The 26,664-nt window shown below is 52.2% G+C and overlaps 9 protein-coding genes across 9 annotated transcripts; 4 read left to right on the forward strand and 5 right to left on the reverse strand.

Annotated features, from left to right (window-relative positions):
- Nucleotides 1–418: 418 nt before the first annotated feature.
- On the forward strand, nt 419–1,691 carry J4E82_000932 (uncharacterized protein; the record flags this gene model as incomplete). Its single annotated transcript, XM_051727252.1, has 2 exons — nt 419–449; nt 496–1,691. 2 exons carry the CDS (start codon nt 419–421, stop codon nt 1,689–1,691), a joined length of 1,227 nt encoding a protein of 408 aa, XP_051593059.1.
- Nucleotides 1,692–2,737: 1,046 nt separating this feature from the next.
- Nucleotides 2,738–4,493, reverse strand: MON1 (Vacuolar fusion protein mon1; the record flags this gene model as incomplete). The annotated part of the gene is made up of 2 exons (XM_051727253.1): nt 2,738–3,747; nt 3,800–4,493. 2 exons carry the CDS (start codon nt 4,491–4,493, stop codon nt 2,738–2,740), a joined length of 1,704 nt encoding a protein of 567 aa, XP_051593060.1.
- Nucleotides 4,494–5,240: 747 nt separating this feature from the next.
- On the forward strand, nt 5,241–5,918 carry J4E82_000934 (uncharacterized protein; the record flags this gene model as incomplete). Its single annotated transcript, XM_051727254.1, has 1 exon — nt 5,241–5,918. One exon carries the CDS (start codon nt 5,241–5,243, stop codon nt 5,916–5,918), a length of 678 nt encoding a protein of 225 aa, XP_051593061.1.
- A 490-nt stretch (nt 5,919–6,408) lies between these two features.
- Nucleotides 6,409–8,205, reverse strand: J4E82_000935 (uncharacterized protein; the record flags this gene model as incomplete). The annotated part of the gene is made up of 7 exons (XM_051727255.1): nt 6,409–7,028; nt 7,099–7,334; nt 7,399–7,451; nt 7,498–7,598; nt 7,651–7,746; nt 7,793–7,972; nt 8,022–8,205. The coding sequence occupies 7 exons, from the start codon at nt 8,203–8,205 to the stop codon at nt 6,409–6,411; spliced, it is 1,470 nt and encodes a 489-aa protein (XP_051593062.1).
- A 1,188-nt stretch (nt 8,206–9,393) lies between these two features.
- Nucleotides 9,394–9,816, forward strand: RPL29 (60S ribosomal protein L29; the record flags this gene model as incomplete). Its single annotated transcript, XM_051727256.1, has 4 exons — nt 9,394–9,400; nt 9,455–9,506; nt 9,622–9,724; nt 9,781–9,816. The coding sequence occupies 4 exons, from the start codon at nt 9,394–9,396 to the stop codon at nt 9,814–9,816; spliced, it is 198 nt and encodes a 65-aa protein (XP_051593063.1).
- A 1,026-nt stretch (nt 9,817–10,842) lies between these two features.
- J4E82_000937 (uncharacterized protein) lies at nt 10,843–11,751 on the forward strand (the record flags this gene model as incomplete). Its single annotated transcript, XM_051727257.1, has 1 exon — nt 10,843–11,751. One exon carries the CDS (start codon nt 10,843–10,845, stop codon nt 11,749–11,751), a length of 909 nt encoding a protein of 302 aa, XP_051593064.1.
- A 450-nt stretch (nt 11,752–12,201) lies between these two features.
- On the reverse strand, nt 12,202–13,799 carry MCA1 (Ca(2+)-dependent cysteine protease; the record flags this gene model as incomplete). The annotated part of the gene is made up of 6 exons (XM_051727258.1): nt 12,202–12,227; nt 12,283–12,452; nt 12,518–12,956; nt 13,010–13,466; nt 13,526–13,622; nt 13,672–13,799. 6 exons carry the CDS (start codon nt 13,797–13,799, stop codon nt 12,202–12,204), a joined length of 1,317 nt encoding a protein of 438 aa, XP_051593065.1.
- Nucleotides 13,800–16,027: 2,228 nt separating this feature from the next.
- J4E82_000939 (uncharacterized protein) lies at nt 16,028–20,872 on the reverse strand (the record flags this gene model as incomplete). Its single annotated transcript, XM_051727259.1, has 3 exons — nt 16,028–16,336; nt 16,389–18,121; nt 18,169–20,872. The coding sequence occupies 3 exons, from the start codon at nt 20,870–20,872 to the stop codon at nt 16,028–16,030; spliced, it is 4,746 nt and encodes a 1,581-aa protein (XP_051593066.1).
- A 2,809-nt stretch (nt 20,873–23,681) lies between these two features.
- On the reverse strand, nt 23,682–26,446 carry J4E82_000940 (uncharacterized protein; the record flags this gene model as incomplete). Its single annotated transcript, XM_051727260.1, has 4 exons — nt 23,682–23,807; nt 23,857–25,227; nt 25,318–25,824; nt 25,877–26,446. 4 exons carry the CDS (start codon nt 26,444–26,446, stop codon nt 23,682–23,684), a joined length of 2,574 nt encoding a protein of 857 aa, XP_051593067.1.
- Between the last annotated feature and the right edge of the window lie 218 nt (nt 26,447–26,664).

A 26,664-nucleotide genomic window follows, 5' to 3' on the forward strand; every position in this document is an offset into this window, starting at 1 on the left:
TTCATGTAGTCCTGCGTTGATCATGGTATTCTGCTACTGTCATATACTCTAATCCGACGACGCCAATCAAACTTCGTAGCGCTTTCTCTACAATACAAATATCCTCAGCCGACTCGAGTAGCTGCAAATTATCTATCAAGCATCCACCGAGCACCCTCCATGATGAATGGATCACGCGATTACAGTACACTTTTGTGACTGACACATTACCGCATCGATGCAAGTCTTTGGATGGACTAGCCGGAGACGCATCACCATTTCAGATCTACTACCTCACCAAGTGGACGCTTATCCATGAGGTTGGGTTGTGACATACCTTCATGAAAGCATCCTTACGTCATGCATGGTCACAGTCACCCTCTTATAGCAGTACCTCAACCTAGACAACAACCAAAACATACAACAACCACGCTGCAAAATGCCCTCTGCAATAGTAACCGGTGCCACTGGTACTTATCACTCTCGCTTCATCCATTCCTGAATTGACGAACCCAGGCATCCTGGGCCGTGAGATTGTCTCAGAACTCAGCCAACACCGCCAACAATGGCCGACCATTCATGCCCTTTCCCGCAGTAAGAAGGAAGACTATTCCGACAACGTCATCCACAATCACATTGACCTACAGTCCTCTCCTGATGACATGGCCAATGACCTCAAAAGTGTACGCGGAGAGTACATCTTCTTCGCCGCCTACCTGGCCCAAGACAAGGAAGACGACGCTTGGGAAGTCAACGGCCGCATGCTGTCCAACTTCCTGTCCGCCCTTGAAAAGACGGGGGCAATCTCAGATGTCAAGCGAATCATTCTAGTATGTGGCGCAAAGCAATACGGTGTCCACTTGGGAATGCCTAAACAGCCCATGACAGAGGATGCTCCCTGGCTCACTGATACATCCAAGTGGCCCCCAAACTTCTACTATAACCAGCAAAATATCCTGCACGACTTCTGCAAGAAACATTCCAAAGAATGGGTTGCGACTTATCCCAACGACGTCATTGGATTTGCAATGGGAAACTTTATGAATCTTTCCACTGCCATCGCTCTCTACGCCCTCGTATCCAAGGAACTCTCCGGTAATGATGGCCTTACTTTCCCCGGTTCCCCTGCATTTTACACAAAATTCGATTCCTTCACATCATCCAAACTCCATGCTGAGTTCTGTAACTGGGCTGCTCTCGAGCCACGCGCTGCAAACCAGGCTTTCAACGTCGTCAACGGTGATGTGGAGAGCTGGCAGAACCTTTGGCCTAAAGTCGTCGAGTATTTTGGTGGCAGCGTCAAACGCAATCAGTTCGAGGGTGCACATAGTAGCGATGGGGACATGTGGAGTACCATGGATATGGCGCCTGAACCTCCCATTAGTGTGGTAGCAAACGAGATTGGCATTCAGGGAACGCCGGTACTGCAGAAGAGTGTTGTGGAGCAGCAAATTGATCTGGTCAAGTGGTCGCAACGTACTGATGTCAAGAGTGCGTGGGAAAGCTTTGCCGAGCGCAAAGGCCTGGATAAGGAGATCTTCGACAAAGCGACTTGGGCTTTCCTGGGCTTCGTGTTGGGACGCAGTTTCGATCTGGTGATTAGTATGAGTAAGGCGAGGGAGTGCGGTTGGACAGGGTATAGGGATACGTGGGCGAGTTTGAAAGATGTGTTTGAGCAAATGAAGGGAGCCGGTGTCTTGCCAAAAGCTTAGCTAAGATGGTTGTTCGAACCACAGGTAAGATAAGAAGAATGATACAATGTGTATTACACATACTCTTATGATTTTCTGCATTGATGGGTATTATAGCGCCGTGGTTCTTCTTACCTTGCATGGATGATCTATCAGAATACAGCGCCTCCTATAATGAATACCCTTTCTTCTTCTCGTCGCACCCACTGAATGACTTTATTCGCACTCTGCGCCAGCGCAGCCCTCGATGTATTGGCCGGTGCAACAGCATATAGTTCAAACAGCGGTGTACTCCACGCCAACGCTATACACGTCGTGTTCGTCTCATGATGCACTTTGAGCGTTGATGGCTTGTTGTGCACATTACTATGGAGTTTGCTGTAGAGGTTGATCAATCTAGACAGAAGATGAGTATTAGCAAGGCGTCTTGGTAATAGTACATGACGAAAACGAATCATGCAAAGCGGGATAGTGCCAGGGGAAAAGAATGGTAAGATCATGGATGCAAAGAGCCACATACCGTCTCCTTTCCAAGTCACCTTCAAAATACGGTGTGTAACTCGGCATGGTAAACTGCACGTTACCCCTTGACTTGTACAGAAAGTGTCTCAGCGGACTCCCGGGCACGATATCCGTGCAAGTGGGACGCCCTTGCTGGACCGCTGTACGTATAGCCTCAATGGATCCATTGCGCTGCAAGTTCTGCGGAAATACCCGTTAGCCAAAAAATACATCTAACTAGTGCGATTCTCTGTGCACCGCTCTACTCTCAGGTAATCCTAGTCGAACACGAACCAGACGAGCGGTACGGCCGAAAGGCCGAGGGGATGTGAGAACGGGGCGAAAGGTAGGGGAGACACGGAATCCGAGGCGGAGGTACGACAAGGAGCATCGGAGCTGCTGACGTCCGAAGCCGAATGGCAACGGTGGCCCGTGAGCCTTGTACGGCAGATGTACAATACGGTATACGGGAATAATCCCATGAGAACCCATGAGAGAAGGCCGAAAAAAATGAGGGAATTTACCCTCCGATTCCGTGCGAGCCCACATGGTTCGATGGCATAATCTCAAGGCACGGGACAACGTCGTGGGACGGCACGGAGAGACCACTTGACCAACGATCCACGCGTCCTGATGTACCATCCCGGTATCCTGGACAATAAGGAGACTTTGTAAAGGAGTGTAAGGAAACCGGGTGAGCCTACCTCGACTAAATCATCCCTCATACGTCTAAGCTCGAAGAAGCTTTCCTTCTCTGCACTAATCAGGAGGACCGCGACCTCATCGTCCGCGCCGTCGCTCGTGCGAGGTCGCTCTTGCATCTGCTCCGTTGGGTGTTCTAGGTTGAGGAAGCTGACGTACATGTACAAGTAACCGGTGTTGTTGAAGCCTGGTAAGCATAGTGGGATCCAGTTTTCTCCACCCCCAGCCTTGACGCTGCCAGCTTCGAAGAGCATGTTGAAGATCAGGTGGAGGTCGCCGGGGTGTAGACTATGTTTCTTGGGTCGGACAACAGACACGAGCTTTCCGGATGCTACCAAGAGACCGTAGAGCAGGTTGTCGGAGCGGGTTTTCAAGAGGGTGTTGTTGATGGTGGTGCGGTGGGATTTGCGAAGCTTGAGACACTCGAGAGCGGAGAGCAATGTCGATGGTGAGCCTCTTGTGAAGCCATCTGCAAGCGCTGATAGTAGCGTCTCCGTGCCCTGCAGCGGTCTACGGAGATCGTAATTGGCGCGTGCAGCAAACATGCGCTCCATACTAGGAAGGGTAAGGGTGGATAGGATCTGCATGTAGAGTGCTTCCAGCTGCGACCGAAGCTGAGAGTCGCTCTCTGGAAGCCGTGTGATGGCGACCAGGTTGAGCGGGCCCTTTGACATGACGACGAAGCGTACATGTCCCGCTGTGAAACCTCTCAATGTATCGTTGGTGGATTGGTAGAAGGATATGATGGTCTGTACGACGCCGATGTAGTTTGTGATGAGCTGGTCGTCGCCGTGTCGGCTATATATAGGTTTGCCGGCACTCGAGAGGATGAGGAAATGCTTCAGCTTTGCGCGCCACTGGTGCATCACGGCTTCTATTGACTACATCAGTAAGAGCTACGTCTAGGTACATGCCATGCGTCTGACCTTCGTTCGATCCGTCCATAGCCATGTCGTCGACGTCGTCAAACTCGCGATGGAAAGCTGCCTCGAAATATGGATCTGGGGGAAACATGCTCTGCGCTTCGGCATCGACGAATTTGTGACCCAATGTCCTGAGCAGCGACTTCTCTTGCTCCGACTTTTCAACCTGGCCCATGACTTCGCCCAGTATGCTCTCCTGGTACCCTGCTGCGTCTATCGTTGGCGCATAGCTGCGTATGCTCGCGCTGTCGTCGGCGTCGCTGAGGTTATGAGCGCCTAGGTTTGCGCCCAGGACGTCGCGCGGCTTGGGCCCAGAGGACGTTGGCGACTCATCTTTGGCGTCTATGGCAAATGCCTGTGTCCTCGCCACGGACAGCTGTGTGGTGGCTTTGGAAAGGAGCTGTGGTCTCCCGGGCGCTGTAGAGTGCGACGTCGAGGGTCGTGAAAGCAGACCGAGTCCGGGTCGTGGTGGCAGCGGCGGCGGGGCTTCTTCTTTTGACGCCAGCGAGCCTGTAGAGGTGCTGCGCGAGAAGCTTCGTATTATACTGAGCGTCGGATTGGCAAAGTCCTGCTGCTCAATCGGCTCCCCTGTCATCGACTTGGCCGAACCATTGCTGCTCTTCTGCGTCGGCGTCGTGGGCGAGCTGGGCCCCTCAGAGATCGGCGTCTGGGGCTCAGCGTTCCCAGTCTCGGCCATCAAGACAGCGGGCGAGGGTCATCCACACAGCGGATTGTTGTTTGTTATGACATGGCGCGTCAACAAAGGCGTGCATGTCGCGAAGCTCGGTGATCGTGACGCTTACCCAGGTGATCCATCACGCATGGACCAATGACGTTGCTGCGCTGTCATCGACACCGGATGATCGACTCGAGGGTTGTCTGACTACCATTCCGCCTCTAGAGACACCTCTGCATAAACAAAATGCGCGGAAGTGCACTATCCGTGCCAGGCCGTCACCTCATACATATGCCTGTTGTTCACCGGACCCCACAAATAGCTCCTATATGCACGTCTCACCCGCCATGCCCATTTCTGAGCTCTGATGTACTTCACCGACAACACCACCACCACCATCGCTGACCTACCCCACGCTTGTCTTTGGTTTCCTCTCGCCGTCTCGTACTCAGCTGTGTCAACGCGTTCGCCTATTCTTAGCCAGACTCTCCTATAGCGTGCTTGGTATTTCCGGCGTAGTGAGAATAGCGGTATGCATTATGACCTATTAACAGCCTCGTGTTTGGGCGATTTGACGAAAAAGTAAGGAAGTGAACCGAATTCAACCACCACCTTCCTTGCTTCCCTTCTTTTGACTTGGGCGGCAACATCGTGTTGCAGTAAGGAAGTCTTGAGTTCAGTCGGAACTTGTAGTATCCAATCACCACGCATCTGAGATCAGGAGCCTTTCCTCAAGCCGATGCTATGTACCAAAGCCCAATCCAATCAATGCCACATCCCTCAACACCAGATGATGTAACGACGTTCAACTACACTCTGGATTGGCCTTATCTTGAGAATCCCAGTAACACCACTTTCGTCGGACACACCCAGATCGATATTTGCCGTTGTCCAAGATACAATCTCCTTTCGCAAGACGAAAACGAGCCAGGTCACATCTACACCCGCTATAGTTGTGCAGGCCCTGAGCTCCGCTTTAAAACAGGAGATGAAGGGCTATGGGTATTACAAGCACCTCACGGGCCAATCAATATGCTAAGGCCTGCGACAAAAGAGGAGAAGGACCGACGGGATGAGATTCACGACGATGCGGAGCCGATAGCGTATGGAAGTCGGAACTTTCTTTTCCTAACAGGCCCTTGCCCGCGCGGACGGTACCAGGCATATGCTACACACAAGTGGTTGGAGAGCATCAGCGTATCAGCCCGCCAACATGTCTCATGTCTATCCCTTCTAGTCCAGCCCTACGAAGAAGACGCTTCCGACGCTGCGACTAGGAGAGCATACTCGGAGCTAAGCGGATACATCTTGCAACACTTGCCAGGATTCAAGATGCTGCACCTCAACATCTGGGATGATGAGATGAAACTTTACAGTGCGGCGAGCGAGTTCAATGTCCTTCTACACAGAGAAGATGTCACTATTGCCGTTCGATGCAACCGGTAGAATGAAGAGACTAGAGAATACAATGATTCTAGGATGTTCTTGGAAGATATGAGTGCGGTACCGCACAGAACACGGTCAGAGACGTTCATTGAGGAAATTCAAGACGATAAGACTCAAGAAGACAATTTGGGTAAACAAGACGATGCTCATGAGGCTCTACACAAAGAGCTTGGTACGGCAGGAGATAAGTCAACGAGTGATGATGAGTTTCACGAGGCGTCTCCCTCCTCTCAGGTCGACAAATCCGATACCGAACTTGGGCATGAATCTGAAGATGATTGGACCGACGCCGCGATGAGTCCTATGGACACCGACAAAGACTGGCAGATATTGTAGGAATGACATCTGCATCACGCGAATCAGAGTACTCATACAGGAAGCCGAACACATGCTCGCTGGACGCCATTTTCATCACTCTGCTCACTCTGTTCAATGCAAACCTGATGGGTGTATCGCTGATAGAAGTGGCTTGAACTCGCGCATCCTTAATTCAAGACGTGAGCCTGAACATTGGATGGTCATCACCCAAATTATCGGCATCTACCTCCTGCAGCCTCCCATCCCGCTCACCCCTCTCCCTCTTCGCATTTTCCCACTTTACCATGAAGAAAAGTGCCGTGCAAGCGGCACCACAAATCCACAACATACCCAGGCTAACTCCGTATCCTGTCGGATATGTCGGCATTTCACTCTGCAAAAAGATGTTGCTCGCCACGATGCCTCCTAGGTTTCCGAACCCAACTTGCATCGCAGAACTGACGGATCGCTTGTAGTGTCCAGATACAAGGTTGGACATCCAAACGAGCACAACAGGCTGAGTGATGTAACCACCCGGTACAATGAGAAAGAGGGCAAAGTACTTGACGCCAGCTGAGAGGTTGTCTTGCGCAAGAAGCATGACGTACCCAATCGATGCGACGACGAGACCGAAGATACAAAACCAGTAGCGATGGCGGAGGCGATCGGTCAGCCATGCCGTGATGACCGCAGTGATAGTTGCTACCACAAAGATGGGAATCGACCGTACCTGGGCGGCGGCGGAGGTGTAGCCGAGTTCTTTGACGATTGTTGGGGTGAAGAAAGACCCAGCATAGCCAGTATTCACGATTCCTTACACGTGGGGGTGTATGGTCAGCATGTGTCTGAAAAAGAAGATGGAGAGGACAACAAAGGTTCTTACCGAAGTATGCAGCTGTTCCCAGGTAAATTTTAGGGTCGGAAAATATCCTCTTCGCTGCTCTCTTGTCCAGCCTATTCATCACAGCATCACCGGTATCGGCACTGAGTCGTGCTATGAGAAGGGCTCTCTCTTCCTCGTTGAGGAACTTTGCCTGTTCGGGCCAGTCTGTGACCCAGAACTTTGTAACAATACCAGCCACAACTGTGATGATACCTTCTATAATGAAAATCCACCGCCTAGATCGTTGGTTTGTAGAGTTAGTGTCTGTCCCGCATGTATTTGGTAGATTTGGGTTCTTACCATCCTCCATAACCTGCAATGCCGTCCATCTTAGCAATAGCAAATGCGAGGAGCTGGGGAAAGTCAGTCTGAGCCACAAAGTGACGCGGGAATACTTACACCTCCAAAGGCGCCAGCGATGATGCTTGCAGTAAAGAACAGTGTGAGGCGCCATTGTAGCTCATAACGCTTGTAGTACATCGAGATGAGGTACACACAACCTATGCAAGGTTAGTTTTGAAGCTCATATCCTAATGTAAATCTATCACACACCAGGAAACAATCCTGCCTCAAAGAAGCCTAGCAGAACGCGCATGGCTACCAAGCCTTCAAAATTGTTCACGAGTCCCATCCCGATGGTTGAGAGGCCTGATTATCATTAGTATGGACACATACGAAGATAATCAGAACTCACCCCAGAGTACCATGATCAAGCTGAGCCATGTTGAAGGCTTGAGCTTCTTCAAGATCAAGTTTGACGGCACCTCGAAGAGGATGTAAGGAACGAAGAATATGAATAGAGCGATATTGTAGCGATAAGCCAGCGGTCCTGTCATGTCCAGGTCTTCGACTAGTCCTTGTATCTTCGCATTGCCTAGGCACGTTAGTGCAGTGAACACACTACTAGAAATGGATGACTGTACCGATGTTGACACGATCCAGAAACGCTAAGAGGAACAGGACAAAGAGGGGCGGAAGAACGCGAAGGTCGCACTTGAGAAGTAGCTTCTTCTCAGCGATTGGGTCTATGTTATTTCCATGGGTATCGTTGATGATCTCGATCTTATTGTCTGGCAAACTCGATGGTTTCTCAGCCGGATTCGCCATGGTTGATTTGGTAGAGGACGCGGCGCTTGCTAAGACTTGGGTTGCAGGATAAATAGTAGTAATGCTTGTGTGACAGGCGCTTTGTAGCTGCATGCAATTCCTCTTACATCAGTAAGGGTGGACGAAACTTGATGGTTGTAGCCAATCAGATGAGGTCGCCTTTCGCCGACTTGCACACCCGGTGAACGGTTACGCTTCCGCTTTGCGGGGAAGAAGCAAGCCAAGTGATGGAACAGTGCCGCACGTTTTCCGCTGATCGTCAAAGGACAAGCCATGATACGTCAAAATGGTGACTAGCTTTGCATGACTTGAAATGTTGGTAGGGCAAAGCGACAAAGGAAACAGTAGTGCCGCAGCTGAGACAGCACGTATGAAGGAGCTCTTTTTATTGAATAGACCCAGCACTTATGTCAACCCTACATTTTAGTATACTCTAGAAGTATACGCAGTATTTTGCGCTAACATAGTAGAACACATAATGTATTGCATACCTTTAGTGTGTAGTATGGTCGGGGACCGACTCGATAGAGTTGAGCCTCTTCGTACGACAGGTGCGATATGTCGGGACTGCACTCTGGGTGTTTTCGCAATACACAGCTCTTCCACAGTGTTCCGAGATGTGGTCTACGATATGTCCGGATGCCATGGGTTGGGTAGAAGATAGTGACGAAGAATTTACGAACAAGGATGGCACTAGGCGATGAAGATGGATGGCATACGCCAATTTGGATAGACAGAACGTAGACGTCAACACTACATCCATGAACATACCTGTACAGCCTGATAGGTTTTTAAGAACCCGACTTGTTCATGAGACCACCTTACGAGATAGGCGAGTGTCTGCTAGTCACGGCATCGTTTCCGTGGTGCTCGCTGGAGTCGAAGGTGATGCGACGACAACGCGAGGCCCGCGCGAGTGGTGTTATGGCCACCACTCCATGAAATATGTGTAATCGCTTTGTAGATACTAGTAGGAAGCGTTGATCATAGCTTGGATGTGGCGATGATGATGGTGATGGTGATGGCGCGAGATGTGCAAAGCCAGGGCCAGGGATTATGCACCAAGACGCACTAGCGCCAGTAACTACTCGCTTACTGGTGACCACAGACAGAGCGCAAATTCGACCAGTTCCGACATCAGCTCTTCGACAATACCACAAAGCCAAATCGACAACAACAACCGTCGCCATGGCCAGTACGTCTACAAGAACTCACTTGTTACTGCCAAGATATTAATGCAACTGTGCAGAATCCAAGAACTCGTCCCAGCACAACCAGTCCAAGAAGAACCACCGAAACGGGTACGCATCACCCTCCTCCATCGCACGCGCCATGAATCCGCGGATAGTCCATCTACAACGCGAAGGATCGTGAATGCGTTGTTGAGAACCAAAAGCTGATACAATGGCAATGCAGTATCAAGAAGCCCAAGACCCACCGTTACCCCTCGCTCAAGGGAACCGACCCCAAGTTCAGGAGGAACCACAGGCATGCTCTTCACGGCACCATGCGCGCTTTGGTGCGTACCGACGGCTCACTCCTACACGGAAACGCGGCTCGCTAACAACCATACAGAAGGAGGTCAAGGAGGGCAAGCGCGACGCGGCATAAAGGACGATACGATTACGAGCGAGCGACGATGGCGGTTTTCGATTCCTTTATGAGACATCTGGTCGGCGTCAATGGCATTCGGACTTTCTATGACAGCTTCGAACTCAAGGGATTGGAGCACGCGGCTTCACGCCTACCGCAGGCATGAAATGTGGCAATGAAATAAGTCGAAAAGTCAGGTCGGTTCCACCAGCGCGCGACTGTCCAAGTGATGTGTTAGGCTGTTTGACCGTTCGCAACGTCTTCAGGTAAGTGAGAGACATGATCAACGAGGCACCAACCTCAACCCAGCCATTAGTGTGTACAGCAACAGAGCTCTCCCATGCTCGACCTGCTGAAGGAATATCTATCGTGGCAAGAACAATCATCCCCATCATTACCAAACACACGACCTTTTACCCCATAAGGTACGTGTGCATGAAGATGGGGTTACATACCAACTGTTGAATCAGAGTTTTGGGACTTTCGGTGCATCTCTTAGGGAGCTTGTGCAGATAGTATCTCGCAAAATAGTATACATTCAGTTGTATCGCAATGAATAACATTTTACTCTCCAGATTGTGCATCTCCTTTTGTTCATTTCAGATGATGACGCCTTCCCAAGGTACCATTTGCCGGATCGGCGGGGTTATCTCTGGCGCCTCACCACCTCCGTCACATTGCTCCCTCTCTCTCTGGTAACTACGTCGGCCCTCCGGAGTTGGTGCGACAGCGTGCACAACTGCCATATATCGACAGACAATCGTCACGCTCTTGGAATCTCTCCGCGGAGGCAAGTCGGCCGAGACGTTCCGGTTCCTGACGTTACTGCACAGCCCTGCCGCAACCCGACCCGATCAGCTAGCAGCCCTACACCCCGGATTCAGCCGTCATACTTCTTTCCTATCTTGTGTTGTAAAAGGCTATATTTCCAATCCTTCTTTCTCCACTATCTAGTCCTCCCCGATCGTGCGTCCAGCCAGCCCTTCAAACCCCCGCCTACTCGCTCCCATCGAACGTCAGCGTCGGTCCTTCCAACACCCCACCATGGCTACACAAGCGCACTGCGCATATTGTTTCGAAAGCCTTGTCGCAAGTCTCGAGAAGCGCCCTTCTCTCACTCTAGCCCAAGTCGAACACCTCTGGGCGAAATATAACTCGGAACCCACCACAACCTCTGAGCTCGAAGATGAGACCGAAGCAGAACAAGCAGAACAAGCCGCACTTGCATCCGCGTCCGCGTCCGTATCAGCAGATGGCTCATACAAACCCGCCGCTATATCGCGTATCCTAGCCTCTCCTCCCTCGTCAGCTAGCTCCTCAAGCCTGCAAAGCGCAAGTTCGACGCCCAGTGGCCCGAGCAGCGAGACACCAAGCAGTCTTACAAGCCAGAGCAGCAGTTCTACAAACTTGACTGACAAAGAAGGCGAGGAAGAGGAGGAGGAAGAGCATCCGTTATTCGTAACGTGGAACACAATCTCACGTTCTGGCGACAAGCGACTCCGGGGCTGTATCGGGACCTTTGAAGCACAACCACTCACCAAAGGTCTCTCTGACTACGCGCTGACGGCCGCATTCGACGATACGCGTTTCTCGCCTATTACCACACGCGAATTGCCAACCCTCGAATGCGCTGTCACTCTCCTCACAGATTTTGAGCCTGTTGACGATGCCATGGATTGGGAGATTGGCAAACATGGCTTGCGGATCAGTTTCCACGAAAAGGGTAGACGCTACGGGAGTACGTATCTGCCTGATGTTGCGAGCGAACAAGGGTGGACCAAGGAAGAAGCGCTGGTTAGTCTAATGAGGAAGGCTGGATGGAATGGCAAGAAGGCGGATTGGAACAAGGTTTCGTTGAGGGTTGTGAGGTACCAGGGGAAGAAGGTGGGGTTGGGCTGGGGCGAGTGGAGGAGTTGGAGAGATTGGGTTGATGAGGAGATGGCTGATGTTTAGGGTGTGAGCAGGTGAGAAGTCAAGATACCCTTTTGAGGGAGTGCTCTAAGGCCTCTTTAACAACCACAGAAGTATACGGTTGCATCATGATTAACGATGATAATGGATAGCGATGGCGCTACAAGAGGGATACATGTCGACGAGCTTTGATAGACAAGAAAGTTCGATACCCTATGGCAATGAATAACGATTCCTTTTACCCCAAGATCACCCTCTTCCAATGACTGCAAATGACCTGTTCGAAACGCCGTCGTATCTCGTCCCCAAGTATATACAAAAGAAGTTGTATACTCGATCATGATAAAATGCATTTTTGCACCCAACTACTACTTCTTCTTCATCCAAGGATGGGTGCGTCATGGTATCACTCTGTCAGACAGTATTCCCTACGACCAAATCCGGAATTATAGCCTCATCTTACAACAACCTCATCTGCGGGAAAAAATACGTCTACATGACGTACAGCAAATCGGTATCTATTTCAATCAGTTTGCCATTCCCGTTCATAGCGAGGTATGGGAAAGCACTCACTCAACGGATGACTGCAGCTCAATTGAGGCTTTTGGTCATATTTGCCCTGCAGCTCATCACGGATGCTGTTGAGCAGTTGTACATAGCTTTGGTTAGGATTCTTGCGGAGCGAAGAGATGAAAGCCCAAGACATGGCTCCCGTAGCTTCTCCACCAATACTTGCGTCGGCCCTGTAAAGTGTCCAGCATTAGTATTGCCTGCATCAAATCTAGAGGTGGGTTGGGGAGAGACTTACGAAGTCTGCGTATCCTTGGAGCCACTCCACATGATTACGTCGGCAGGGCTAGTTTTCGTTCTTAGGTTCTTCTTGTGCACTTCATCTCCATTCATTGCCTTCTTAAACAGACTTGTGGCACCACCAATCATGCTGCCAATGTCGCCACGCGCATAGCTCGCCACGATGCCCAGCAGACCCTGACCAGCTTCCTTGGCCAAGTTGGGCTCCTTGAGCACACCTTGGGTGGAGTAGAGGTAAGGCAGGTCAAGGGCGGAGCCGGAATGACAAGAATCGAAGATGGCGGTGAGTCGCACACCGGGCTGGAGGGGTGTGACCATGATACGGTGCATCTCGTCGTCGACAATGTGACCGGCCGTGCGGAAATCCACTGGATAGATGACCTCGTCGTAGCCATCATCTTCGTCGCCGTCGAGATCCTTGGTTTGACCGCCGTGGCCTAGTGTGGGTTAGCATGGCTGAAAGCAGCACGGTATAAAAGCAGGGGCGCACCTGAGTAGTGGAAGAACAAAGAGTCGTTTGGCCTTGCGTCTTTGACCAGCCAATGCATCGCTCTCAAGATGTTGGCTTTAGTCGGCTGGCTCATGGGGTTCTGCTGGTCGTCGGTCAACGTGACCATGTCCTCCCGCTTGTAGCCAAAGAACTCGTTCAAGTATGTGCTCATGTTCTTCACATCGTTGATGCAGCCGCGAAGCTGTCCTCGTTGGCCGAAGTAGTTGATACCGATCAGGAGGGCTTTCCGTCGACCGTTGCATGCCGAGTATTGAAACGAATAGCCGTTGGGTGCGCCGTGGCCGAAGTTCTGTGCGCCCGAGGGCGGTGGTGGGGGCGCGTTGTGGTTTCCATGTGTCCATTGATTGCTGTTGGCTGTGGGCATCATGCCTGGACGGGGAGGTTGTTGCGGAGGCGGTGGGCCGTAGTTGCCATACTGCTGTGGTGGTGGTGGTCCCTGTGCAAATCAGCCTCTACTCCAGCCATGGTTTCCTTGTCAGCATGCCATATGCGTACCTGGTTGTATCCATACTGCTGCGGAGGCGGCGTAGGTTGACCATAGTTGTTGTTGTAGGGTGGTTGTGGGCTCTGGTATCCATATTGCTGTGGGGGACTGGTATCCGTCAGCACCCGTGGAGCATTACTCGTCCTTCTCTACTCACGGAGCACCGTAGTTCTGCTGTGGAGGCGGGTATCCTTGCGGAGGCGGGCCACCATAGCCATTCTGAGGCGGTGGAGGGGCGCCGTAGCCACCGCCGCCGTGGTATTGCTGGCCGGGATAGTAGGACATGTCGAGTTACAGTGTGCGATTGAGGTTGGGGCTTCTTCCAAAGTGCGCGCGTTCAGGCGGAGATGCCGAATAGCCGTGAACGATGGGAGATCAAATGCCCGTTTGGGAGCGCGCTCTTCACTGCTTCAAATAAGACGCGAAAGAAAGCGGTCGTCAGTCCTGTAATAGAGTGCGGCTGACGGTGCGTCGGTAACGTCGAGAGATGCGGTAGTAGCGCGGGGTTTGGCTGGTAAGGATGGCTAAGGCTGAGCTCTGACAAAGCTACCGATGATGCATCCAAGCTTCCAAACCCGTGGGCCTCTTCAAATCTCACTCAACTCCAGATGTCTGAGTAGACAAGACCAATTTCGACAATAGGCAACACGGCTGAGGGTCTCTGAGAGCAGTAGGGAATCCAGACAATTTAGGGGCGTGCACGATGGAAATAAGTCGCTACGGAGATGAAAGAAAACGGAAAAGGCCTGTCAAGGCAGTCTGGCTGGTGGGCCCAAGGCACGACAAGTCCCCAGTGCCGCATCTCCCGTCGCAGTAGCCCTCCCATTCGTCAAACAGTCCGTCATGCCCAATTCGTCCCTCCTCTTCCCGTCGAAGCCTCTTTCTGCCATTCGTGACATGGGGTCGCGTGGGATGCCACGATGCCAGCGAGCTACAAGGCTAGTTAGCTCGTCCGGTCTCGTACGCGAGACGGCAACACCGACGATCCCTAGGGCCAGGGTGGGTCCAACTAGGGGCAGATCTGTTTCCTTGGACCTGGGCTCGACTAATGCTGTTGTACGGCATCTGTTCTGGATATGGGAGGGATTGCAATACTTTGGGCGACATTCGGTCATGATATTCTTGCTTTTGCAACTCTAATTGCTATCTATACTTCTGCATTCCTATGTGCTTACCCATCGCAAAGTCTCTCATATCATTTCCTTCCAAATCCTCTAACATAGGTACTCTGCCATCCCAGTCCATCTCCGAAACCAACCCATCGGCCCTTACTTCAGCCATCTACCATTTACCCTGCCCCTAGCCACATCTCCTACACAGCATCATGCGCCCCGCCGAATGCGGCCTGTAACGCGATAGGCATACAACACCACTTGGCTACATGCTGTGCCATCAGCCTCTTCTCAATCCGTCCTGTCACCGTCTACGCGATCCCACCTTTGCGTAGTGGCAAGCAGCCTTTCGGGCACTCTTCCATCCAGTTCAGGTCCTTACACCAAAGCACACCAAAGCGCTGGCTGCTGCACCCTGTCTTCAAAGGCTGGCGCTAGGACAATCTAGCCCCTCGTGTGGCTTGCGCAGAACGCTGCACGCCAACGGCGAGGACCGAATGGTATTTTGGCTCGAGACACAATGATTGGGAGAAGAGTAGATACTACGAATGTGTTCGGCGTAACGCTGCTGCGCTTTTGTCGCGCGCTGTTGTTCTAGCTGCAGTAGTAGTTCGAAATGGGCGCAATGAGCTTCTTGAATAGCATCATTGATGTCGTGGTGGTGGCTATGGGAGTTACATTGAATAGTAAGCTACAGCACTCTGAGCTATCGTCGCCATGTGCGTTGTTCAAGACTAGGGTATGTAGAGTGGCTGAGGGCGATGTAACGAGATGCCGTTCGTCAATCGGTGTATACGCATGCAAGCTGTGCGACAAACCACGTGCGTTTACTCCCAGCTGTCATGTATGCTACGTTAACACACCAGATATAGACACGCGTAACCATGTCAAGAAAGCCAAGGAACAGGAGCTAGTATCGAAAGTATGCTATTCGAAAACGTGGGGTATAATGTCTGAACAATTGCTTCTTCATCGTGCTCTTCCACCCTTTCTAATGGATAACCGCAAAGAACCAAGCTCCATCCCATGAAAACCATAATGCATCATCAATCTTCCCGAGCTTGATAATGGCTGAGAGCGAATATAATCGTACACAAAGTACCGTCCATACAAAATGACTTTCGCGGTTGATCGTCTTGTTCGTTGGAATGAAGCAGTAACATACTAAACTGAAAAGGTGGTAGGGAAAAAAAAGAAACTGCTCAAGACGCCGAACGTACAGAAATCGTACATATTACAATAGGTATAACAAGATGTCAGGACACCGAGTGCGGCCGCTGTCTCAAACTCGGCTTTGACGAATGAAGCAGTTGCAAACGCCGTATCGTGCGCCTCAGAGGAGTAACTATTCGTAACAAAGAAATCAATCGTCAGTATATGCCAGAATCAGAAAGGCAGCGATCAGGGATGTAAAAGGAAAGCTGCTGGTAGAGCTGGGTTTGGCATGGTCTTGGATGGAGCAGGCTCGGAAGCTTCATTCGCACCATCATCTTCAGTGGCCTTCGGAGTAGCGACTGCTTCCTTTTCTGACTCCTCCATCTCTTGTTGTTCACGAGCTTCGCGCTCGGCATAAATCTTTTGCTTCTGCGCTTGTGCAGTTGCTAGAGTGTCAATATAGGTCCGGAATTTCACAATTTCCCTGAGAAGGTATTGCGATTTGCGCTCCCAGTTGGCCATGGCCTTCTGAGCATTGGGGTGTCGAGGCGAAAACTGATATTGTGTCTTAGTCATGATCATGGAAAAGCGGGAAGGTGATACTTACGGCAATGAGCAATGGCGCTCTGAGTTCGTTGTGGTGAGCGAGCTCGGTCTCAATGTTCTTAACATAGTCGGTAAGAGCTCTAAGCTGATCCACTTCCATCAGGGTACTAGCCATCATGCTTGATGCTGGTGGGCTCCAATCCGATAAGACGACCTTATCTCCGGGAAGTCTGGGCTTTGGTGTGCCGGTGGCATGGTCCATCGAACTACGAAGGGAGCTTGTGACACTCGGACGGGGCATATGGCCTTGCACTGATGGCGCACTGTCTTGACGGATCAGAGCTGGGTTGATGACATTCTCACCCCAACCGTACTCCATGCTGCTGACACCACCCATGAGAGGTTCTTTGGACAAACGAGCCGACCAGTAGTTGACGGTGCACACAAACTCTCGACAGATGTCAGGTGTTCCAACTTGGAAAAGATGAACTGCTCCTGTAGGGAGTGAAAGCGCGAATACGTGAGGCCTTGTCTTCGAGTATCCTGGAGGAGGTAGCGCGCTGGCGATAGTCTGGCGGAGTGGGAAGCTGTCCAAAGCTTCCGCATTGTCCATCCAGTTGCCGCCTCCTACAACACCACCAGCAGATGGTCGTAGCTTGCTCTTCTGCCTAACAGATTTGGAGTTCATGCTGAAAGAGAATAAACGCATACAGCCTTTCTCGACGACAGCGAAGCATTCATTCCACGCTCGATCCTTTGCCTTCCTATCCACTGAATCAAGATGTCGCTTGTGCTTGAGGATACCTTCCTTGGCCCAGGGTGCTCCAACAAGCTCGAGTGTCTCGTCTTCCAACAACGGAGCCACACGGGAGAATTCTTCATCGCTAGCAATAGTCATGCCCTCTTCACGGATGATGGCTTGACTAAGAGCATTGGCAAAGCCGATAGCCTGTTGATAGTCGCCATGCGCAAAGTGTGAGCCCAGTGAGTCCACCGACATGGAAGTGCCGGTCTTGCCGTACGAATAACGACTCCAAGAGCTGGATCCGGCGGGGCTCCATACTGATCCGTCGTCCAGACTGGTTCGGCTAGATGCCACGGTAGATGAAGGATACAATCTTTGCTTTGAGCGGTTCTTAGAGGCCCATCGACTGCCCACATTGCGGAAATCGTTTTGGGATCGACCACGGTAGCTCGTGTTGTCGGACGGTGCTTTGCTCAACACACTGGGAGTGCGGCGGAGCATGTTGCTGACGGAGAGGTTGTTGGACGAAGGCTGATGATGAACAACAGGTTCGGAAGACCCATGGAGGGGCAAGCGTTGTTTACGAATAGAATCGTAGAACTCTTTGAGCACCGTCTCGACCTGGAACTCCCATCCTCGCATAGGACCATTGTATGGCGAGTTGACAAGTGTGTTAGACTCGGATACTGCAGAGTCAAAGGAAAGTAGACCTTCTGAGCCACTTCTAGCAGGAGGTCGGATGGAGAGACGACTGCGGGTTTTCCTAGCCTCCGCAGGCTCCTCCACATCCGCAGAGAATGTAGTAGCGTCAGGACCCGGCGAGCTGGGTTCTGACTTCTCATTCCATGGCAGGGATGGTCTTCGGAAGTGAGTGGAATGTGGCCTTAGCGTCTCTTCTCCTGCAGCCTTGACTGAATCTTGACAGACGCGAGTGACTGTAGGGAGTGTGTTACGGACAAATTGGCTTCGTGTCATTCTCGACTCGATATCAGCCAAGTGCAAATCTGTGTTGAGCAGCAGGATGGAATAGCAAATAGTATGGACGACATCTGTCGTCGGTCAGCTGTGTTTCTTCATAGCAAAGTGAGCTACTTACCGACTGCCTTGAAGCCATGGCTGCTGTTGCATTCACACCAGCGCTCTGAGAGACTCATGAGAATGCGGTCAACCTGCTGAGTCTCGGCCTTGAGAATGATTTTGCCACAAAGGTCACGCATAGCAGCCAAGATGTTCATGCCTGTCCAGTCAAAGAGGTCCATAAAGGCCTTTCGCATGCGCGTGCTGGACAAGCTGACATCGCCCAACAAGGTAGCCGCTTGGGCCTTCAGACTAGAGGAATCATCGCCGCTGTAAATCTGGAATGCACGTTCACGCTCTGCATCAGTGGGCTCGCTGTGCATCGATCGGTCTTCGACAACAGCGGGCATGGTGTCGGAGTCGCGACTTTCAACCTGCACTATGGGCAGACTGGTAGCAGAGAGGAAGACGTCATTAGGTGAGGTTGGGGTATTGGCGTCTGGCGAGACCTTGTCGAGTGACTGCTGGGATGATCGCGCACCTTCTAATGGCAACTTGAGGTCGTCGGTAGTATCGATGAGTGCGTCGGGTAGAGTGGTATCAAGCCACACGCGCTTCGCAGCTGGGCTTTTCTTGTCGGTACGGTGCACCCTGTCAGTTGATTCGGTAATGACCCAGCCTTCGTCCTCAACTTCTGAAGCAGACTGCGATGCTGACCCACGTCTAGAAATAGGGTCGTCATGAGGGGACAGGAGCTCGGCCCGATGGTCGCCACTGGGCTTGCGATTGCTTTTTGCTTCAGATTGTCTGAGTAACGAGGGAGTGGGTCCTGTGCTCGGTCTCCTTTCCTCGGTACCGCTGTAATCGCCTGTTGGCGTTGCGCGACCACTGCGATCCTCGTTGCAGCTGCTGCTATCCGCAAGGAAAGTGTCCTCCTGCTGAGTCGGAGCGGGAGATTTCGCGTGCTTCAATTTCAATTTCAGCTTGGGACTTCCTGTGCTGGTCATTTCAGAAGCTCTTAACTGCTCTCCTCGAGATGCAGGAGGTGTCTGATCGTCCCCACGTGAAGTTGACTTGATGGCGCGGACTGTTGCATCCTTGTGTGGTTTATAGTTTGGTGAGAATCCATTCGTAGAAGCGTCACCTGACTGCTCATCCCGCGCGTCTAGTGTTCTGTCACCAGTGCGCCCTGCGTCATTAAGGTAGGGGTTCATAACTTGTCGCAGACTACTAACTCCGGGGCTGGGTTGTGGGGGTAGTACCGGCTTGGCTGGCTGAATAAACTCGAGAGCCGTGACGGGGGGTTTCGTGCTTTCAGAAATAGACTTCTTTCGACGCCGGAAGAAGGATGATGGTTTTTTGCCAAGCGTTGGTGGTTGTAGTGCTTGTGCGTCCCCTTGAGCAGGGTTGGCAGTCTGGGGGGCTTTTGGCAGCGATTTTATCTGGGAAGCAATATGGCTGCCATTGCTCGGTGTCGTACGCGGTCGTGCGGCAGAGTACATGGAGTTGACATCGGCCGGTTGGGGCTTACTGGAGACAGGGGCTGAATTTTCTTGTGACGAGTTAGGGCCAGCTGAGGCAGCAGACAGTTGTGGTGTAGACTTGGAAGAGCCTCCACCAAACACTCGGCGAAAGAAGCCAGGCTTTGGCGCTGCTGGAGCCTGGGGAGGGAACAGTGGACTTCGTGAAGCCACGGATGGCGATGGAGCAGAAGGATCGTGCCATGACGGTACAGGAGGCAGTTCTCGCAAGGTGCTGGCATTGACAAACTCTTGGGCCTGGGCCCTCATGCTTGGTCCTGGCTGGCTCTTGTTCTTTCGCAAAGTTCTGTAGCTCGTGTTGGAGCGGACGCTGCCTCTACGGCCCGGCCGGGGTGCCTGCGGTGCGGCGTACGATGGCTGAGGGGGGAAAGCGAGGGGTGATTGCGGTGGCTCCTGGACCCTTCGAGGGCCGGCGGGAATGGTGGGCTCGGGGGCGGCATCGTATTCATCGGGGTAGTTTTGATAGGCGACCCTGCCTCGGTCTAGGACAGACTCGACTCGCAAAGGCGAGATTCTCCCCCGGTCGCTTGCATTGCTATGATCAAAACTGGCCGAACGCTTCCCAAAACCAAGGCGCTGGTTTCCCAAGATGCCAGACTGGCCAAAGTCGATGCTCGAGGAGCCGCTGCCCATGCTGCCCTTCTTGTTGTTGCCCCGCAGATGGCCGGCCTGTTGGAGCTGGCCATACTGGGCGGTGGCCTGCCTCCCTGTGTACATGTCCCGCGTGCTTCCCTTGCGGCGGACTGGGGTACCGATGTTGTTGCTGCTGTTGCTTCGACGGGCGCGCGAGTGGTGGGCTGTGTATCGAGAGTGGTCGTCGGGGTTCAGGTCGTAGTCGGAGGAGCGCGACGACGTGTACGTGTGGCCGCGATGGCGGGCACCGGGCGGGCGGTACGAGTTGTCGCGGAGGAAGAAGTCGTCGTCGGCATAGCTGGAGTACTGCGGGCCTGAGCTCCCGAACAGATTGCCGGTCGCGAACTGGTCGAGCGAGAGCAGCATGTTGTCGACGACCGAGTCTCTCACATTGCCGCCCTCGGCGAAGGAAAGATCGTGCGAGTCGCGCAGCGGATCGTGCTTGGGGTGGTCGTTGTTGAAGGCGTCTACGGGGGTGGCATCGTCGAAGAAGGTCTCGTGCTTGGGCTGGTCGGTGTTGAGTGCTCGCATGGACCCGGTTGGTCTGTAGGTTGTGTGGGAGCCAGTGGGCGTGGATGGGCGGCCATGGTGGTGGGAGTAGTCGGCCATGGCAGGCTGCGGGCTATGTGAATGAATGTCTGCGTCGAGGACCTTCCCACACTTGGGCACAGGAGCATTCTCCGCCGAGCCCAGACACGTCTGCGAGGGTGTACGGCAGCAATTGGGAATCTTGCCGTGACAGAAGATTGCACGGACAGGTGACGATGCAGGTCAATGGCGCGATGCTGCTTGGGCGCGCCGTTCCTCGTTCCTGGGAAGCCAGCGGCTTGCGGCACAAGATGCTAGGGGTGGAGCAAGGCGTCTTGCAGTCGCATGACACGCGCAGAGGAACGTCGGTCTAAACTAACTTTACGAGAGAGCTGCGGGGGCTTCAGGGGTTCCAAACCGCGATGTTGGTGGTGTTGCAGGACGAGGCCGAAAAGAGCCACGCGCGAGAGCACTACGCAGGATCGACACAGGAAGCCTCGAACCCCAGGGGTAGTCGGATGGGAGAGAGTCGGACGCGGTCGCGCGGTCGCAAGACGCGTGCAGAGTCGAAGGAAGCGCTGCTGGCCCCAATGCAGGAGAGAGAGGCAGCTAGCAACTTTTGAGATGGAGGTGCACAAGATCCAAACCTTGTCCCTCGCACCCCTGCACGCCCACGACCGACACAACCAACATGGTCGCGACTACGAGTCAAAATGTCTTGGACCCCCCGAGCCCTGACCAGCTCCCACCACGCCTGCGAGCGACACTGACTTGCAAACACATCCGAACCACTCGACCGCGCCCTGATAGGCCCGCTCACATGTCTGGCCTGGCCACCGCAATATCCACGACTGGTGTTTCGCGTCACCAAGTACAGAGAGGTACCCATTCCCGGGGGGCTGCAGCAGGGCTTGAGACAACGGGTCGCGCCTCCTGCGGGCAATCCACAAACTCCGCTTTCCTGCATGCTTTGGCTCTTTTGGCCGCCAAGCTGGTGGAGAAAAGCATCGCTGGACGTGCTTTTGCCCAACGGCACAAGTCTACACCGTGGAACCCCTGAGGGACAACTCATCACAACCGCAGACACGTTGTATACTAAGCTTCGCTAAGCGGTACACATCTCCGAGCCTGCACATGTGCCCTGCAAAACTTCCGCACACAGGGAACATCCTTTCACAACCCGCAAACGTCTTACAAGCTGTAGTATAGACCTTCTGCTCCTGGCCAGCTGCTCCGCTCACTTAAGATGAATTTCATATCTCGAGTAATCCACACGCGCACTTTCCTTTGTCGCGCCGGCTATATGTTTACGCTGCATCATTCCAATATACCAAGACCGGACCGGCATACTGAACCAACCATCAGTCGTGTATCGCGCTTGCTCGCTTTATCATGCACCATTCGTCACATTCAATAGCCCCTGTTATCGGACCTCTTGTTCTTCTTCACAGCTAAACTTACCGCACTGCGGCCAAATACTTTTAGGAAGGCCCGGCGAGAAACCATGTCCGTTCACGATAGCCGAAACTTTATACCCTCCACGATCGCTTTTGGTGGCCGCGCCACAACTCAACAGGAGTAGCATAGCATCTAGTGTTGATTTTCCAAATCAGCACATGCTTTACATGCAGTTCGTACAGATATGTTTACGCCTGCATACGTACTTTCACATGTCCAACTTCTGGGTGCGTCTTCCGGCGTGAACCCTATCCTTGGCACGTTAGAATTGAGAACGGCAAGCGAGCAACCGCGCCACCCATCTTCCAAATACTGGTGCAACGAATACCCCACTATCACGCATCTTAGTGGTTCCTTGCACGTGAATACCACTCGCTATCCTCGATGTCAATCTCGAAACCCTTTTTACCCGCGGCTGCTACCCCACACATACCTCCCTTGCGATAAGAACAACGTCGAACGCAATTCGACTGGGTCGTGAAACGCAATGCCTAGCAGGGGTCTTGTCTAATCCGCATCTGCATCGACCTTCTTGATACACTATGATGTCGTACCTGAACCTTACGCTACCGCCGGGTCTCGTTCCGTGCCGTCAATCCATCAGCCCTAGCTCGCAAGCAAACCTTACACAGGTACCGAGACAACACAAATGAACACTTGGTGGTTGCCTTCCAGGGGAAAGTTCAACGTTCCCACATACTTTAGTATTCTAGACCCTGCCACGTACTTTGGCTTTTTTATAGCCTTTGACAAATTGTAATAAAGTGGCAAACCGAGAAGACGATCCGATTGAGTGAATCAGTTTGAAATATTGGCAACATGTGCTTTGAGGGCGTTGTAGTTCCCAGCTGATCGATGATACGCCCTGAAATACGTTGCTTGTAAGATACAAAAGACCCAGCAGGATTCATACCTTTCCAAACATAGGATTCGGGAAGACCAAATCTGTAGGAAACTCCTTGCCCTCCGAGCCTTCGTTATGCCAGAGTTCCAGACCAACGCTGCATTTAGGAAAGACTCAACCTTCCACCGGGCTAACGACCATAATCTTGGTTCTTACAGTCGGCTCGCTGTATCATATGAACATGCATTTTCGCAGGGGGGACGTAAAACTTGGCAATTTCAGAACAATCGAAGAGAGAACCAGTCACAATGCAGTAATTCATATCGTGTTGTACAAATATCTTGGTACCGTCCTTCATACGCCTTGTGCGATATTCAGGTCAGTTGCAAAAAGAAGGCCTCGAGATCCAAAAACATACAACAGCGGGGATTCGCTAGTGGTCACCCACCTAACTACTAATCCGCCGGTATCTTGCTTAAATAGGGCTGAGCGAACGGGAAGCCTTGCTCTCAAGATCCTATGGTCGTATGTAGAAGAATTGGTAGGTTGTGGTGGTGTTATCAGCAGCGGCAACCCCATACCCATCTTTCACTCTGTCCGATCTTGCGCTGACCACTGTAAATCCGGAGTCGAGAACGACGGAAAGGCAAAAGGCGGGATGATCATGTTGCCTGCCCCAACCTCAGCACCACCAAACATCTTCTCGACGTCATTCTGCATAGTAGTCAGTAAGGGTAGTACAGTGGGAGAGGATGTCACATACCCAATCGATATCATTGATGGCATCCAAAGCATTACCGAATGTTGGCCTCCCAGCCATCCCATCACCTCTGTAAATAACCGAGTTGGGACTATCGGCATCGCTTCCACCTTGCTGTGCAGCACCGGGCACCAAAGAGCAATTGGTGGGTGCGATACCACCGTAAGGAGACATGGGTACAGACGCTGGCATATCAAAGGTACCCCAATCCGAAAGCGGTATGGCACCAGGGAATGTGTTGACCCCGGCTGCTAATGCGGATCCAGCCGGTGGGCTTTGCGGTCGTGGTGGCGGCGTGCAGTTTTGCGTAACCATGTTTCCGTTCAATAAATGTGAGAGAGGACCAAGAGTGCTCAGGTTCGATTGCGTGCTTCCACTGCGCTCTCTATCTTCCCTCTGCACTCGTTGTCTAGGCTCTGAGCACGGTTGTGGCATGTTGGACGGGACTCGTACTCTTTTCAGGTTTGAGTACTTCCTCGTTTTTCCGATGAGTTCTTCCAGAACCATTCTTGTCTTCTCGACATTGGGGATGCCTGGTGGTAGTTTGAACGAGTAGTCTAGACACCTCCAGATACGCTGTTCCATGGCGGGCTCTGGATTCGCTATATAGATCTCGTTCACGAGGAGGAGCGCGCAGTGGTGTTGGTGGAGGGCCCCGACGATCCATGACCAGGAGGATAGGACGGGGTGCAGCTCGACTGCCATTCCATGTTCTAAGATCATGGTTGCTGCGCTCATGGTCAGCTGCCGTAGGCGCTCCGGCATCCTGCTGCGGGCAGAAGTGATATACTGCTGTAATACCGAGATATAGAGGCGATTCGAAACGATACCATATAGCTCTGACGCCAAAACATGTAACAGCTCTGAGCGGTCCAGCATGGGGACGTACTTCTTCTCCATAGCAGACTGAAAAGACTGAACACGTGACAGAATGGAGGTGATTGTGATTTCGCGTTTCCCGTCGGCACGCTTACGATCGAGTTTTGGTCGCTCACTCCAAAGAAAACGATGCATCTCGTACGCTTCAAATCGCATTCGACAAATCGTCATGTCGGTAAAGTATTTACGATCTTTACTGACGTCTACGCTGCTGTCACCATGCTCGGCACGGTCGAGATCAATGTCATCAATGTTCAGTGGGAAGCGGGTATCATAATCCTCGAGTCGAATCTGTGGACGAGGGCCAACAGCTTCGCATGTCCGGAGATCCAAGAAACAGATTTGATACCACAAGAGGCGCCGTACTTGAATCTCGACTGGTGAGGAACTGTACGCTGTTGGATCCCGGTGCAAACCCATGCACTCGGCTAAGCGGATAAGTGATCCGGTGAGCGCAGAGTGTGAGCGGGATACTTCATTGCGACAAAGGGGGATCTATAAACAAATGTAAGCTTAGTCTTGTAGACTTGAGCGGCAAAAGCTAGGATGTAATACTCAGTTCTCTCTGGGAATTTGTAGACTTACAAGGTACATCACAAACGCTTGGAGGGTCTCCAATTTCGTAGTGCGGAGGAAGTTGGCTTTAGCAAGTGCTTTTTCGGTTCCTTCACGGAAGCTGTCTACCATTGTTCGTTTTTCCATACCAAACTTGACGCGCACCTCATCCTCAGTCATGGAGACGACTGAGCTTAATAATGCTGCAAAGAGCACGGCTTGGAAAGATGAACGAGGCTCCGTGCCCATGTTGACCCTGATCCAGAAGTTCTGATACTGTCGCTCGAAGGAAGGGCGATGCACTGTTCGGGCTACAATATGAACAAAGTTCCAATAGTGAGCGAGCAACTCGTCAACCACCATTCGTGAGGGCAGATGAGCCTCAAGATATGTTTGATTGATTGTCGATGTCAACATGAAATTTGAAGACGGGGCAACGTAATCCTGTGTAGGTGCTAACCAGTCTGCAGGATCCTCTCCGGTACTAATCTGAGGAGGGTATTCTGAGTCTGGCAGCTCATTAAGTGCCCGAGTAAGCTAGTGCAGCTCTGTCAGTATAGGTGTGCATGTCAAACAAATGTGAACTCACTTCATCGGAAAATCTTGGGCGCACAAGTCCTCCAATGCGTTCTGTGATTCTGATTCGGCCCATGCGAAAACCCAGATCGTCTATATCTTCATTAAGGTTGACATCGTCGTCGGGCTCATAGTAAGTGGCATCTTCGGTAACGAGATGCGTCGGTCGCAGATTTTGAGTCTCCTCATCGTCTTCTTTGTCGCTAGACTGCTCTTGGCCAGGCAGTGCGCTGACCCTGGAAAAATCAGAAGGGCTTCGAGTATTTGCTTCCGTTTTGCGTGCGACATCTTCTTCGAGGCTCCTCTCCAAACGGCCCATCTGCTCCTTCACCTCAGCGAGCTTTGCCTGGGCGTTTGAGTCAAGCCCGGAGGCGATGAAGACGCATTGACGTGCGTTCTTGGTGCAGTGTGCACACGGATGACATTTGTCACATTTTAGTTTCCGACGCCTACATTCGAGGCAAGAAGTGATGAGCCGGTTGCGACGACGAACGCGCGGTGGCGGCTGATGTGTCGTCTTATCGGCGACAACTGGTGGAGAAGGTTGAGAACCATTTTGGCTCGGCAACGATGGGCTGGACATGTCTGAGGTGTTGTTACAGCCCAGTGGTGGAAGGATCGGTTCCTTACGGACGTAAGATCCCAGACTCGTACAGCTTGTGCAGCGATTAGCGAGACGGAAGGTATCAAGCAGGGCGCATCATACGTTAGTAATGGTTGGTTGCCTGTCCTCTACCTTTTCGACAGCTAGATGATAGTGCAGGTGGAACTTGATATGAGACCTAGGTAGGAATCGGGATT

The sequence above is a fragment of the Alternaria postmessia genome, assembly GCF_024291825.1.
Source record: "Alternaria postmessia strain BMP 2775 chromosome Unknown scaffold_3, whole genome shotgun sequence".
Taxonomy (NCBI): domain Eukaryota; kingdom Fungi; phylum Ascomycota; class Dothideomycetes; order Pleosporales; family Pleosporaceae; genus Alternaria; species Alternaria postmessia.